This window comes from Thalia democratica, chromosome 7 (genome assembly GCF_965202585.1).
Source record: "Thalia democratica chromosome 7, ktThaDemo2.hap1.1, whole genome shotgun sequence".
Taxonomy (NCBI): Eukaryota; Metazoa; Chordata; class Thaliacea; order Salpida; family Salpidae; genus Thalia; species Thalia democratica.
In genome coordinates, this window is record NC_139171.1 from 45,873,280 (window position 1) to 45,889,598 (window position 16,319).

At 26.1% G+C, this 16,319-nt stretch overlaps 1 protein-coding gene across 2 annotated transcripts in view; it reads left to right on the forward strand.

Annotated features, from left to right (window-relative positions):
* The window catches only part of LOC145840438 (uncharacterized), a 44,768-nt gene that overhangs the window by 10,159 nt on the left and 18,290 nt on the right, over positions 1 to 16,319 (forward strand). For both annotated transcript variants that reach the window (XM_082947700.1, XM_082947701.1), the window contains exons 5-9: positions 36 to 119; positions 11,763 to 11,936; positions 12,713 to 12,874; positions 13,260 to 13,342; positions 14,631 to 14,764. In XM_082947700.1, the coding sequence (XP_082803826.1) occupies positions 36 to 119; positions 11,763 to 11,936; positions 12,713 to 12,874; positions 13,260 to 13,342; positions 14,631 to 14,764 (637 nt within the window). The remainder of the gene's footprint in view (positions 1 to 35; positions 120 to 11,762; positions 11,937 to 12,712; positions 12,875 to 13,259; positions 13,343 to 14,630; positions 14,765 to 16,319) is intronic.

The following is a 16,319-nucleotide window of genomic DNA, read 5'->3' on the forward strand; positions in this document are numbered from 1 at the left end:
TAACAACCGCTTAATAATTATTTTTTGTCTCCTAGATTATGAAAAGGTCAGTCCAGCCGCATCTTAAACTAAGTGTCTTTGAGCAAAAAGATTTAGATGATCTTGATGTAATGTATGAGGTTAGACTACTTGTTTTTATTTTTATGCTGAAAGAAGTAGATAAATTATTGATGCCACCATTACTTGAAAAAACTACAGATCAAAAATACGGTTTATAAATGGCTTAAAGTATGTTATACTGATTAAAAAAGGTCCTAAAACTGTACAAATGTAAAATGTTACAAACGAAAATATAAAGAAGGTATAATGTGATGCAAATTCTTAAATTATAAAAAAGGTTGAAATAAAGCAAAAAAAAAGTTTATTTTACAAAATCAAGTTTATGTTTATAGTGTGTATAAAAATGCTAAAAAACTAAAAAAGCGTTAAATGTCACAGAATTAAGACACAAAAATTGAAGATTAATATTGTCATTAAGAAAATTGTTATTTTACAGGGTTGCCAAAAAACCTGGAATCCTGGAAAAACCTGTTATTTGAGAAATTTTGAAAAAATCCTGGAATTTTAAACAACTATTAGATGTTAAGTAAAAAATTTCGATTTGACACAAAAAATCTATCGTATGTATAAATTAATTTGCCATTGACAAATATTTTTGTATTAAAAAACACATTTCAAGAAGCTTTAAGATGTTCAATGTTGTTATACTATTTAGGACATTTTTTTACGTTAAACTTAATTTTAAACTAAAAATAGATACTAAAATGTGTAATTTTAAAAACCTGGAAGAAGTTATTTGGAAACGTGGAGAAAATTTTCTAAAAATATTTGGCAATCCTGTATTCTAGAGTGTTTAAGGGCATAGGGAGGGGGGGGGGGGTGAACACTTTTTCCACATTTTGATCATATTTTATATAGTTTTTACTAAGCTACAAGATGCTTTTTACATATTTTGAAAATTCAAAGTAATTTTTGAGATATAGCCGGTCAAAGTCGGAGGCAACAATAGGTTCCTTATGGCAGGCGCAAATTAAAACGGCAAATAACTAGAAATCGCTAAAAATATATCTTCTCCTACGTTTTTTGAGATAACTACCTCAAATTTTCAGAAAATGTTCCTTGCAATATTTAGAAAATTCTGTCGGAACAAATTAAAAAAAAATAAAAAAATTATAACAATAAAACATAAAAAAAACTTTTTTTATTTTATTTTTTATATAAAATTTTAATTTTTTAATTTAAAATTTTTTTTCTTCACAACAGAATTTTGCAAGGAACATTTCCTGAAAGTTTGAAGTATTTATCTCAAAAAACGTAGGAATAATATGTTTTTAATGAAATAGTATATGTTCGTCGTTTTAGTTTGCGCCTCCCATAAGGAACCTATTGTTACCTCCGACTTTGACCGGCTATATCTCAAATTTCTTTTAGAACTTTTAAAATCTGTTAAAAGTATCTTGTAGCTTAGTAAAAACTATACAAATAAAATAAAATTGTAAAAAGTGTTTTAAGTCTCCTATGCCTTTAGTGTTACAAAATAAATAAGCAAAAATGTCTCACAATTAAAAACATAGATTAAAATTGAAATGTTTTTTTTTTAAACATACATATGTTTTAGTTGTCGTAACTTGAATTCTTGTTATTCAAGTTCTCAAAACTTGAACTGTTATCATTTGAACAGTTAAGTTGTCATACTTTTAATTGTCGGAATTTAAAATGATATATTCAGGGTTGCCACTCGGTCAGGAAAAGTCAGGAAAAATTTAAAAAAATGACAAAAGTCAGGAAAAGTTAGGAAAAATTGGGGGTTTTGAAAAAAAGTCAGGAAAAGTCAGGAAATTTGATTAAAAAAAAAGTCAGGTTTTGTCAGTTTAAATTTACAAAATTCCTTGTTTTCCAAAGCCTTTAAATGTAAAAATTAATTAAAAGTCCTTTAAAGTCAGAAAAAAATTCCAAAATTTTCCTAGAAATTTACAAAAATATTTAATTTTATTTCCAATGCCTTCACCTGATATAAATTAGTAAATATCCTTTATAAAACTGCAAAAATTTTCTATTAACATGTTGAACAAGTACCATACTTGAACAAGCAGATTTTGTAAGCTTTTTAGTATTGGTGATCTGTAGCAAGGACACTTCCATAGTGAAACTGTGATATATACACAAAAGTTTATCTAGCATAATTTTAGAATTAAAGTGTATTTTGTTTAGGTAAATAATTGAGTTCTTTATAACTAAGCAGTTAGTTTAGTATTTTGTGGAACAAGTTAATGCGTATATTTATAATTTTTTCAAAGTTGTTTAAGTTTATAAATTAAGTTATAAGAGAAGTATATGCCAAGATTAGGTTTACTTATTGTTTGTATTTTTTGCAGAGTAACTTAAGTTTTTAAAGTAAATAATAGTATTTATATTTGTTAAAATTTTATACTAAATGCCAAGAGGAAATATTTTATACAACAGATATATAGTTTACTTTTTTATGTCTTTTTTTTACAATTACTTAAGTATATTCTTTTTTAATTGGTTTTTAATTTAAGGATTTTATATTAAATATTTTGGGTAGTATTTTATTAAACTAAGTGTACAATTTATACAAATAAAACTGTTTTAGAAAAGTCAGGAAAATGTTGGTAAAAAGTCAGGAAAAGTCAGGAAATTTTTCTTAGCTTGGTCAGTGGCAACCATGCATGTTACCGTCTTTATTTTAGTTCCAAGATAAAGAATTTCATTGAACTTTCAAATAGTTTTTTTTCAAGGATTTATTTAGAAATTTTTTATTTAGGATGTTGAAAGAGATTTAATTTATTTTTATCTTAAAAAAAACGTTCCTTCTATGCCTTGAAGGTTTAACAAAATAAAAGTTTTAGCTTGACCTATTTCTATACTTTTGACACTGTATGTCACGAATGTACATATAAAAACTTACAATTAAAACTTCTTTCTAAAGATTTTTTTTATTATTACATTTGATGTAAAAAAATAAAACTGTTATACATTATTTTTCTGAATGAAATAATAGTTTTTAACAAAGAAAGTTTTTATTTCTATTCATGAATATTAAATTTATGATAAAATTGAAAAAAAAAAAAATAATAGATATTTAGTTATCTATTAATATATTATTAGTGTTGTGTACTTTTTACTTTATAGAACGCAATAAAAGTTCTCGACTTAATAATAAGGAGAATGATCAATTCAAAATTTTATTAACAAAACAATGTTTTACTCGCTTGAACCAAATCAAACGAGATCATCAGTTGAATAAAATCTGTAATTTTTTTTACATAAACATACAAGAAGACATTAGGCTAAACTTAAAATAAAACTGGCATTTATGTGTAAAAATTCAAAACAAAAAAAAACTTGTAGTTGAAAGCTATCAATTTAGGTAAATTATAATGTTAACAGGTTAATTCATGTTAAGGTTTGAAAAATGTAAGCTACTTAATAATGTTATAATTTTAAAACTTAAACGAATAAATAAATGTACTTACATTTAACAGGCTTGTAAAACTTGTAAACAACAAAAAAAAAGAAAACAACTCATGCAACTAAACTTTAGCCTGAATAACTGTGTTTATTAAAAAAAGATTCAACTATCGTATTGTGACGTAATTCTAACATTAGACTTATAAAATTTAATGGTGCTATTTATTTGAAACTTTGAAATTAGTAACATTTGTTGATTTTAATATTTGCTTGTATAAGTCAAAATAGTGATGCATTTATCAAATTTTCTTAAGTTTTAAAATAAAGATTTTCAAAGTGAACACATGAACATACTAATTCGTTCCTTTTATTTAAAGAAGTTCCCTCGTCAGCGTTTGCTATTTCCATCTTCTCATATTTGCCTTATTTGCCCGATGTGACGTAAAATTTTCCAGTTAATTTTGTAATCAGTGTTATTGTTTTTTGTTTTCCAAATGTATTTCGACGGTCAATTTATAACAGCAGTTGTATAACGGCACCGAATTGTAAAATGAAATTTTGAGATTTAAAAAAAACACTGATTACAAAATTGACTGGAACAATTTACGTCACATCAGGCAAACAAGGAATCCGCAGAGAATCTGTATGACCTCTACATATGAGAAGATGGAAATAGCAAACGCTGACTTCTTTAAATAAAAGGAACGAATTGATATGTTCATGTGTTCACTTTAAAAAGCTTTATTTTAAAACTTAAGAAAAATTGGTTAATGCATCACTATTTTAACTTGTACAAGCAAATATTAAAACCAACAAATGTTACCAATTTCAAAGTTGCAAATAAATAGCGCCAATAGATTTTATAAGCCTTATGTTATAATTACGTCACAAAACGATAGTTGAATTTTTTTAAACCATAAATACAATTATTCAGTCTAATGTAGCGATCTACCGAATCCAAGATTTAGATTCGTATTTGACCGAATCCTAATCTCAAAATAAGATTCGGATCCGACCAAATCCGAAATTACGGTTCCGGTAGATCACTTTAAATTTTTTGAATTTAACTCTGTTGTTTGTCAAATTTTAAATGAAATGTAAAACTAATTAATAATTTCACGCTTGAAGTGATAAAACAGTGTTTTTTCACACTTGACTTATAAAAGCCTTCTCAACTTTGATTTAGAGTTTTTCACTCAGTATAAAAACTTTAATAAGTTATTTTTGTTACACTCTCAAATAAAATTAAGTACATATTTAAGGCGTTTAATCTTAGTTTTTTGGATAACCACTCTTACTTATTCATCATATGTTTAGCTTTTTATGTTTACTCGTGAACCTATTTTGGTTCAAATAACATTTTGGCTTTTCTCTTACGAGAATATAAAAAATAAATATACTTAGAGGTAATTTGATTTTTTTCATTTTAGTAAGGTTTTCCTCAGGTCACCTCAGTTCAGTGAAATCTTATCTGCATAGCTCAGGCTTTACCAGAATTTTTTTTCTAAACATCTCTGTAAAGGTATTCTTGAAAACTTATAACATATATTTTATGAATAAATTTATTGATTTTTTAGTAGCGAGGTCTACTTTACAAAGACCATGTAATTATTTAAATTATTTTTTTGTTTAGTCTCTGTTTAGATGTTATTGATTGTTTATTTAATTGTGTCATAAATGACTTGTGACAAGGATTGTACGACTTATATAATTTATTTTACTTTTTTCCCAATTAAAAAAAATTATTATGTTATTGTGTCTTTTTTGTTATTGTGTCTTTCTTATTTGAAATAAAAAATCTCAGTTATAATAAGGTCAACAGAAAACATCGGCGAAAGTCTGCAGAGCAGAAGTCCGGACTTTCGTTTGCCGTGAGACAAGCTCAAGTTTAACAAAAGGGTTGATCATGCCAATTCGATCATCAGACCACAAACTTCGGTAGACTTAGACCGGTTTCGTCCTTATTAGGACTCATTAGTCAGTCACAACCGAAAAACTTGCAGTGGTCAATCTACAAACGGTTTATCATGCTTTAAAATAAAGCAACCATTCGCTGGCAATGATCAGTGACGTCAGCATTGTCTTTGCTAATAAGGACGAAACCGGTCTCAGTCTACCGAATCTTGTGGTCTGATGATCGAATTGGCATGATCAACCCTTTTTTATAATAAGGTCGTTTTTTATTTTAGAAATTTTTTATGATCAAATTGAAATGTGTTTTTATTTCTAAATAAAGATATAGTTATTAAAGACAAAATCAGTCAGTATTTGTAAAAATAAATGCTTAAAACATTAAATTTTTTTAAGAACCTTCATTATTTTGTTTTGAGTAGATTATATATGTCATAATTATAAAAATTCATAAACAAATACAGTTTAAATATTACAGTATAGTTCAACAACTTATCTGTTTGTTTGAATTTGTTTGCATTAGCTATGTTTTTCAGAGCTTAGTTGGTTGAACTGTTTTAATTTCAAATTTAAAGGCTTTATACCAATACTTTTTAGATTAAAACTCTTAGCAGTTTATTCATATATTTTACTGTTTGTTTAAAGTTATTGGAGATATTCACAACACTAAAACTTAGCTTTAAGATATAAGTACTAGGTTTTGTGGGAGTACAAATTTTAGATACAATTCATTTTTCTTTACAAGAACAAAATTTTAAACTTTTTTCAAATTAAAGTGTAAGCCTTTTAAATCTAATACGACATCAACAATCACTGTATTTATTTAAAGTTTAGGATTTATAATTATGTATTAGTTTTAAGTATTAGTCAAAATACTATAATAAACATATTTTAATTATTTAATACTCGTGTAAGCGTTTCATTTTAAATGTTAATAACACACGACAATGCACGTCGTTTTATTATAGATCTTCTGCTTATAATATTTTTACTTAGTGCTTATTTAATTTGAACAATTGTGTTTAGTAATATACATTAAGTTTCTACACTAGTAATATATTAGATATAACACTTATTTTAAAACTTATCACTGAATTTGTTATGTTAAGGGTATAGGGGATGGGGGTAAAATCACATTTTTAACAATTTAGTCTTATTTTATTGTGTTGTAACTAAGCTATGAGTTGCTTTCTGCATACTTTTGAAGCTCAAAATATTTTTGAGATAAAGCTGGTTGAAGTCGGAGACTATAGTAGTACTAATCAAGGCCTCCACAATACCTAAAATGACTTCTAAAGGGAATTTTCCTTACTTTGAAAAAATGTCAGGCTAAATTGGTCTCAGTCAGGCTAAATGAAAAAAAAATTCGCGCACGAACCCTGAAAGGAGTAAAATAAAAACAATGCATTGCTCTCAAGCGTGGTGTCGCATGCAAGATCACTGACAAAGTTTGTTAACACTTATAAAAATTCCGAAGAACTATTAAATGTTTGTAAAACTTTAGCCAAAAATATAGGAGAGGCTTGCGAAAGAAGGTTCTATTCCAGGGGTTGGCAACGTTTTTAATTCGGGCCAGATCAGGAAAACTTTTGTCTTTTGCAGGCCGGAGAATTTCGAATTAGTGATTTTATCAGATCCAGTATCCGGATAATGCCTTTTTAAATCCGGATCTGGCCGGATCCTAATCAAAATATACTATCCGGATCTGATTGGATACTAGTTTTTAAATCGAGATCCAGACCCAGTCGGATTTTAACTTAAATAATAAATAACTTTTGGATTTGGCCGGAACCTAATTTTATACATACGATTGATCACTTTTCTTAATCCTTGTAATTCACAACAGTTTCTCAAAGTGACACTTTAAGATGAAGATTGAGACATGTCAGATGTTTATGTAATGTTTACAAATAAAATTGACATGACAATTGACTAAGGTTGGTATGTAAAACATCAGATTTATCAAACAATTTGATTTGGGTAATTCGAAAAAAAAATATTCCAACTAAGTTACAACAAAACAAAATATTAGGACAAAATGGTTTTTTATCAGTAGACATTAATTTGAAAAACCATTTTTAAACATGTTTTTATGTTAAAATCTTACAGTTATGTTTTGTAAAAATATGATACAAAATTTTATAAAGAATTTGTAATATTGAACTTTGCGGGCCGGACACTTCTATCGCGCGCCGGTCATTTTCATCTGCGTGCCGGACTCCATTGTAATTCAAAAAACGGTCGGGGGCCGGTCATTCAAACTCCGCGTGCTGTACATTGCCCACCGCTATTTTATACCAATAATAACAACTTAAACATGAATGACAACAAATTTTTACTATTCATAACAGCTGTTGATCCATGATATCGACTTTCGCTTTCCCTTATTACCTCAAAAATAATGTTAAAGAGCAGATAAAATTTAGTGTTAAAATGCATATCTCTTTCGAGGCTGATCAAAAAGGTCATTCATCTATAAATCCACCAGAGAAACCAAAACTACACCCTTGTAAATTTTGATCTGAAAAAGTTTAAGTTTTAGCTCTTTAACTTACTATTATTATTTTTTAAATAAAATCAAACACATCCACACAGGAGGACGAGCAACAGGCAGGGTTGCCACTCGGTCAGGAAAAGTCAGGAAAATTTTTAAAAAAATGACAAAAGTCAGGAAAAATTGGGGTTTTGAAAAAAAGTCAGGAAAAGTCAGGAAATTTGATTAAAAAAAAGTCAGGTTTTGTCAGTTTAAATTTACGAAATTCCTTGTTTTCCAAAGCCTTCAAACGGTAAACATTAATTAAAAGTCCTATAAAGTCAGTAAAAAAATTCCAAAATTTTCCTAGAAATTTACAAAAATATTTAATTTTATTTCCAATGCCTTCATCTGGTATAAATTAGTAAAATATCCTTTACAAAACTGCAAAAATTTTCTATTGACATATTGAACAAGTACCCTACTTGAACAAGCAGATTTTGTAAGCTTTTTAGTATTGATGATCTGTAGCAAGGACACTTCCATAGTGAAACTGTGATATATACACAAAAGTTTATCCAGCATAATTTTAGAATCAAAGTGTATTTTGTTTAGGTAAATAATTGAGTTCTTTATAACTAAGCAGTTAGTTTAGTATTTCTTATAACAAGTTAATGGGTATACTTTACCTCTTTATAATTTTTTCAAAGTTGTTTAAATTTATAAATTAAGTTATAAGAGACGTATATGCCAAGATTAAGTTTACTTATTGTTTGTATTTTTTGTAGAGTAACTTAAGTTTTTAAAGTAAATAAGAGTATATTTATTTGTTACAAATTTTATATTAAATGATAAGAGGAAATATTTTATAAATGAAAGTGAAAATAAATGACTGCTAAAAGAAAAGAAATGAAGCCCACAAGTTGTGGCTTGATTTAGAGAAAAGATTCTCTTCAACAAGTGTAGGGGTAGCAGATGAGAGCGATTTAAATAAAATGAGTCAAATGGTTTTAACTGCCAAGAAAATGAAGCGGAATTCAGTTCAGACGAAGGAAACCATATCTTCATAGATGAAGAGGTTGAAGTGCTAATAAAAAAACGGAGAAAATAAATTTTAGTACATGCATTTAAAAAAACAGTACTTGATTAAGTTCTTTGTTATTTTAAAGTTTTAACTGTAAAAGTTCGTTATTGTTTTAAGGTTTGAGTTGTGAAAGTTCCATATTGATTTAATGTTTTAATTGTAAAAAATCCTTATATGTCGTTTGTTTATCTAGGTTCATTTATGCTAGGAAATGCTAATTAATTGTGTCTTTTTTTAGACAAGCTGTGTTTATAAGGTAATAATACAAGTATTTTGCTGTTAGAGCTGTTTATTACAAACATCAATCATACACAGATGGTTTAAGTGATGTACTGGAAGTTTGATGATAGAATTCATTAAAAAACTGTTGTTTTTAACCTGTATTAAAATTAGATTGAAAGCTTTATATAGTTTCAAGTGTTAGATTATGTATTTTAGAATAAGTTCAATTTAAGAGTTTGATTTAGAAAAGTCAAGAAAATTTTGGTAAAAAGTCAGGAAAAAGTCAGGAAATTTTCTCAGCTTGATCAGTGGCAACCATTGCAAGACATTTGTTTTTTTGTTCGCTTTTGAAATAAATTATTCTTAAATACAAATGTATTTATTTATTAACACGTTAAAAATATTGTTCAAATATAATTTACTAAATAAGTAATAATATAATAAGTATTTATTATTTATAAACTTGTATTGTGTTTACATTACAAGCAGCTTAAATCTTTAGGATTCCAGTTATTAAAGTATTCGGATTCGGCCGAATCCTAATTTTAAAATATTACTCGTATTCGGATCCGGCCAAATCCAAAATTTTTGGATTCGGTAGATTTATAGTATAATGCTTAAGTTGCATGATTTGTTTAATTTTTTTTTTGTTGTTCACAAGTTTTACAAGCCTGCTTACTAACTATTTTTATGTATTTTACAATTTATGGATTTAAAAAGAATACAAAGCCAATAAAAAGGATTGCTACTTTACCTGGAATACTGGAAAAACCTGGAACTTGACAATTTAGGCAAAAAGAAAACCTGGAAAAACCTGGAATTAGGGAAAATTAAAAAAAAAACTGGAAAATCTTGAATTTCGAACAAAAATTACTAAAAAAACCTGGAATTTTAACAATTTTCACATGTTCAGTAGTAAAATTTCGATTTGACTGAAAAATTCTATCATATAAATAAAAAATCTTTTGTCATCATCAAATTTTTTTTTTATTTAAAAACATATTTAAAGTAGCTTTACAGTATTTTTTCAATGTTTTTATACTATTTAACACAGTTTCTTACCTTAAACTTAACTTTAAACTAAAAATAGACCCAAAAATGTGTACTTTGGAAAACCTGGAAATTTTTTTGAAAAAACGTGTGGCATCCCTGAGTAAGCTCAAAATTTGTATTATAACATTTATATTAAGTAGTTTTATATCTTTGATTAAATAATTCTAAATGTCTATTTCATATTTATAATAACACTGTGTAAGTATTATACAATAAATAACGACTAACATTGCACTGAAATTATTAAAGAATTAGAAAAATCTTGATGTTATCTTTTGTTTGTTAGTTTTAAACACAGTTTAGTAATTTGGAACAAAAAATTTCATTAAAAAACTACACATAAGCACAAGTTTTTTGTAACACCTTATAAGTTATCATTTAAGAAACATATTTTTGAATGTTAAAATACTATGGATTTTTGAACTGTAAAATGTTTTAACAATTTAACCAAGAGTTTTAGAAAAATAAACCTTAAAAAGAAATTAAAAATTTACTTTTATATAAAAAGTAGGTTGAGTTATTATCAAGTGAAAATACGTTTCTGTATTTTTATCTATTTCAAAGATTTTCTATAACAAACAAAAAAAAAAAAAAAAAGAATTAAGATAAAATATGTTTATACTTAAACCAAAAGTAATTTTAAAATCTTTAAATGAAGAAGTTTAAATGTTACTTGGTTTAATTAAGCTCAAAATTTGTATTATAACATTTATATTAAGTAGTTTTATATCTTTGATTTAAATAATTCTAAATGTCTATAATAGATGATTAAGTATAAATTTTTTTTTTTTTAAACTTTTAATTGTCGAAAACAAGAAAAAACGACACTTAAAAAGTTACCGAGTGCAAACATAAATATTAATTTATAAAATGTCATTAGTATTGAAACTGTACTTACTTGAAACTGTATAATTTTTAAACTGATTGTTAACGACTAACAAGAAAACAAATGTCACAAAAAAAAAAGAAATACTAACAAGAGTATTTAACAAGTCGAATTAATGTTTCAATACTATGATCAAGAAAAAGTTCACATTGTTGTAATTAAAATTATCCTAACTTAATTGTCTGTAGTTTGAACAAAAATAATTTTAAATTTTAGTTATTTAAAATGTCGTTATCTGAATTTTATTAATGTGAAATTTTAATTATCGAAATTTGTGTATTTACGTAACCATATATTATAAGTTAATTTTAATTGGATATAGAAAGTGTTACTTTACTTGCTGAAAAGAGCTATTTGGTGGTGTTATTCTTATTTCTAGTAGATTAATAGTTTTCATTATGTTTTTACTTAATAAAAGATATAGTATATTCTAAATTCAGTATATTTCAAATCGTTTGTTTTATAAGTTTGATAACTTTACTAGATAAACATATGTTACTTTGTAATAAGTCATTAGATTTCGTTAAAATCAATATCTCTTATTATAAAATTGCAACTACTTATATACCGATATTTTCAATAATTAAAAAGTATAATTTACATGAAATGAAATGTTTAGTTAGTTTGTTGCTTATTTAATACTTTGTTAATGAAGTTTAGTTTGTCATATAAAAAATTGTTAATGTACTATATGTTTTTAGGAAATGCTTAAGGTAAAGGTAGCTGGTAAATTTGATTGCTTGTCAAGACTCCTCAATTATTTGTATTATGTTTTTGAAAAAGAAGCAGCTGGTGAAAGGGAGGAAAATGTGATAAATCAACTGCTTAATATCAGCCATGTTACCAAAAATCTTTTCAAAAACATGAACGAAATGGTGAATTAGTTTTATTGTGTTTCTATCAACTTTGTTACTTTGTTGACTAAACATGCCGTTTTTATATAAAATGTGTATACATCTATGAGATTTAAAGTTTAAAAGTTTTGTATCAAAGGGCTAAGCATTTTATAAAGCTAGGCATTATAATTATAGATCAATAAAGATATATTTTGTAAATTAAATGAATATTGTGCATATACACTATTTTTAAATTGTTTGAGTATAAAGTGATTAGATGTAACTAAATTGTTTCAGTAGCTATATACATCTAGTTTAAATAAAAACATTTTTTTAATAAGTTGTTTGCAATTGTTTTACTTTTTTCACAGCATTTCAAAATGACTTATAAAATTTCAAAATAACTAGATATGTTTGTATAGAATAAGTTTTGTAAACTCTAAAGATTTAAGCTATGCGTTAATTTTATAAACAAAACACTCATTGTTGTTAGTACAGCTGTTTTGTTTATATATTTTTTGTTTAATTTTCTATCTAATTCTTTTTAAAACATTATGAATTTAGTATTTGAATTCACATAATTAAGGCTGCTTTATTCTAAAATAGTTGTCAGAAAAAGTTATAAGAGATATAAATTAATAATTTAGTAATTTTATGTGTAAGTTTATTTTGGACAAAGGTTAATATAAGACGATATAAATTATTATGTACTTGAACAATTTTTTTTAAATTAAATACAGTTTAATAAATTTATAAACAAAGAATATTTAATTCTAATAAATCACGAGTGTAACTAAAGTTTAATATTTATTAAGACGATCTGCTACATGGAATTTTGGACGAGCTATTACGATGTTATACTCAAAAATCTTTCAAACAATAAAAATTTTTCTCATGAAAGACTTACTACAGATTTAACATCTTGGATGCATTGGGTTGAACATAATTTACAAACATATGTCATCGACGAAGTTTTGGTAATTAGTGTACTGTTTTTTTTAAGTCTATTTGTTTATTAATTTTTTACTAAAGTTTTTAAGCTAGTTTAGCTTTTGAGTAGTTTTTGTCCGTATTTATAGTAACTTATAATTTAGTAATAATTTTCAAAATTGTAAATAAAGCTTGTTTATTAGATGTAAGGTTACCTAGTCATGCTTTTTTATTTTCTACGATAATGTTTATCTAATTCATTTAGTATAAATAAGTTTTTTAGATTTAATGTAGAACTGATCATTTCTTTTTATGAAAACCGGTTTTACAACTTAAAATGTTAGTTCCGATATAACTTTTATCTTAAGTTTTAAAATACATAGTATATATGATATAATATACAAATAATAAATATAAATGTAAAATCTTTAGGGCATTATTGAGTCTTACGAAACAAACTATAAAGCAATTATTGATTATTCGATGACTGTACAAAGAATGGAGCGCCAGAAAGAGTAATTTTTTTTTCTAATGAGTTTAAAATTTTAGACTTTGTGTCAAATTATACTAGTAGTTGAATGTAAAAAAATATTCTCATTTCAATTGTTTTTTTTTTGAAATTGTTTTCCTTTGTGTTTCTACAAAAAATTTACTAAATATTATTTTAAAGTTTTTTTTAGAAAAAATCAAAATACAGTTTTGAAAAATCTACAAATTTATTGCATATTACAATAGTTCAAAACGTTTTCAGATAAAAATCTGTCTTCAGTAAACTTATAATAATCTAATACCTTAAAAGTTTTTAAAAGTATTATTATTTAGTGAACAAAAAGACACTACTAAGCATTTTAATAAGACTAAACTAAATCAGTTATATTAATCTAATTGTTGTCAATTTACAATACTTTTCTATACTTTATCGTATAAGCATATAAAAAAATGTGCACCATCGCCTTGGAAACTCAAAAATGAGAAAAAAATTTAACAAACAAGTTAGTGGAATAATAGTTACACGCTAAAAAAGTAACGTTTGAGCTGCGGGAACGGCGAATAAAGAGAAAAAAAAGCTGCGAACGATATAAAAGAAACATGTCGGAGAGTTGGCTTTTTTCTTTAATGAAAGGAGAAAAAAAGAGATATGCGTACGGGTGTGCAATAGAGCGTGTCCGTAGTATTTAAAAATATTTTCAAACTTGTAACGCTAGGTGGAAATACAATAAAGAGCACACATTATTTTGTTTTATGTAGCGCAAATTTTTTTTGTCTTTTATAAACAATTTTATATTTGTACCACTTTGTTTTTTTATGAACTTGGTTTGCTGAATTAAAAAAAAATCATGCAAGGTAAAGAAAATAAGTAAAACAAACACTAATCAGTACCGCTATTGGTGTAATTCCATTTATTTATCTCATACGTTTATCTAATTTTTGGTTGTTATAATTTCTTGTTTTTGTTTTTGAAGTTTCTAAACCGACATTAGATAAACTTTTAACGTAAAGATAAATTTAATTGAAGTAAGAACTGAAGTTAAGCATGATCTTTAATGGCAATTGAGTTGCTTTTCTTAAATAACTTATAACTAATTTGCTTTTACCGATATAAAAACTTGATTGTTTTTGAATTACCTCACTTACATTTATGTAAAAATTTATATACAAATGTTTTTTGTTAAACTTAAAAGTTTATTTATTTTCTGTAAAGTAAGAGTGTCGTGCATAAATTTTGATAGTAATTTTATAAGTTAAAGAATACTTAATTATTTTAGTTAAAACATCTATTGCATATGTTCAAATTTTGGTTAGGTATTATTGTCAAATTGTGAGGGAACTTAGCCCGCGATTAGCGAAGGATTGTGAAGTTGCAGTGAGTGACATGAGAAAAATGGTTGAAGATTTCCATCGGAGAGCACAAAACTCATTTGATATGCAACTAAAAGGTAATATTTCTTATCTACTAGTGATTATTCTGATATGAGGCGTTAAGTTCTAGATACAGATTGAAAAATGAGGGTATTGGTAATTTAATCCAAAAATAAAGCAGTAAAAACATCGTTTTTTGTGCGTCTTTAGGTTTATTATATTAAACAAGCTTCTTGCACTTTTATTAAAACATTTGAAATAAATTTTCAACATTTAATTCGTTAAAGAAATGGAAATGAATAAACTTGAATTTTTTTTTTAAATCAAGTTAAGTAAAGTCTATCATCAGATTAGTACGATTTACAGTTGCGATATATGTATTTTAACACTGCCATTTAAATATATACCAATTGCAAGTACTGGTTTTTGATGTTTCAAGAAATATTTTAGAGTGTAGAAACAGCATATTTACAATTTTTTTCTTAACTATGTTGCTATTGGGTTAAAAACAGTTAAATAAAGGAGTAAAAAATCTTCAAAACTAGAAAAATGTAGTTTTTTTTTGTTTTTCTTCTAAAACTTTAACTGACTTGACTGTTAGATGTGCTTTATATGTTTAAAAAGAGACATACTATGTGATAGTTGCTGTACTTTATCAATTTTACTAACCAAAAACCTAAAACTCTGAATTTTAAAATTCCGTAATAAATAAGGTCATAGGGGGTTATAAGTTGATCTTATTTTATAGAGTTTTTACTAAGCTTTAAGTTGCTTTTTACTGTTTTAAAAAAATCGAATTAGTTTTTGAGATATGACCGGTCAAAGTCGGGTCGTATAATAGGTTAATTATAGGAAGGGAAAACTAAAACAGCGAAAAAAGACTATTTCAAATAAATGTATTTACTCGTACATTTTTTAAGCAATCTTCTTCAAACGCACACAGTCTATTCTTTATAAAATAACAAAAAAAAGTTACATTGGACTTTAAAATTTTTATAGTAAAAATTTTTTTTTGAAAAAACTATAACCCTCTTGCTGATGAATATGTTATATTAGTCCACTCTGAGTTTATAGTTGGTATGTGGTAACTAGCGTCCATACCCTCTACAGCATCAGTAACTACCTCGAGCGGTCGTACACTGACATAGGTATGGATTTCTTGCTGCTAGTGCTCATACTCAAATATAGGTGACTAGTGTTACTAATCGTGTTAGTGAGTGTAAGTTACAATTAAAAATATTTTACAAAAGGTCTAATATAATCTAGCCTATAAATAAATGATAGATGTATAAGTTAAGTTTTACTAGGTTAAATTCTAGTAAGTAAACAAATACGAACTAACACTCAATGTTTATTGTACAATGTGTTTAAAAATATACGATCTTAGAAAAGAAACTAAGCGACTTAAGCTTTGAAAATTAAGAAGATTAGCAAGAATATGAATCAATGCCCAATAACAAATAGTGCTTAGTAAACGACCCAAAAGTACGTCTTAAACATAATCAAAAGTAGTGCTCGAAAAATAAACACATTCGCCTACCCCTACGAGAAAACAAATTATTGCCAACTAATATTAATGCTAACGCAACCACGCTACGGCTACCACGACTACAACGACTCAACTACCACGCT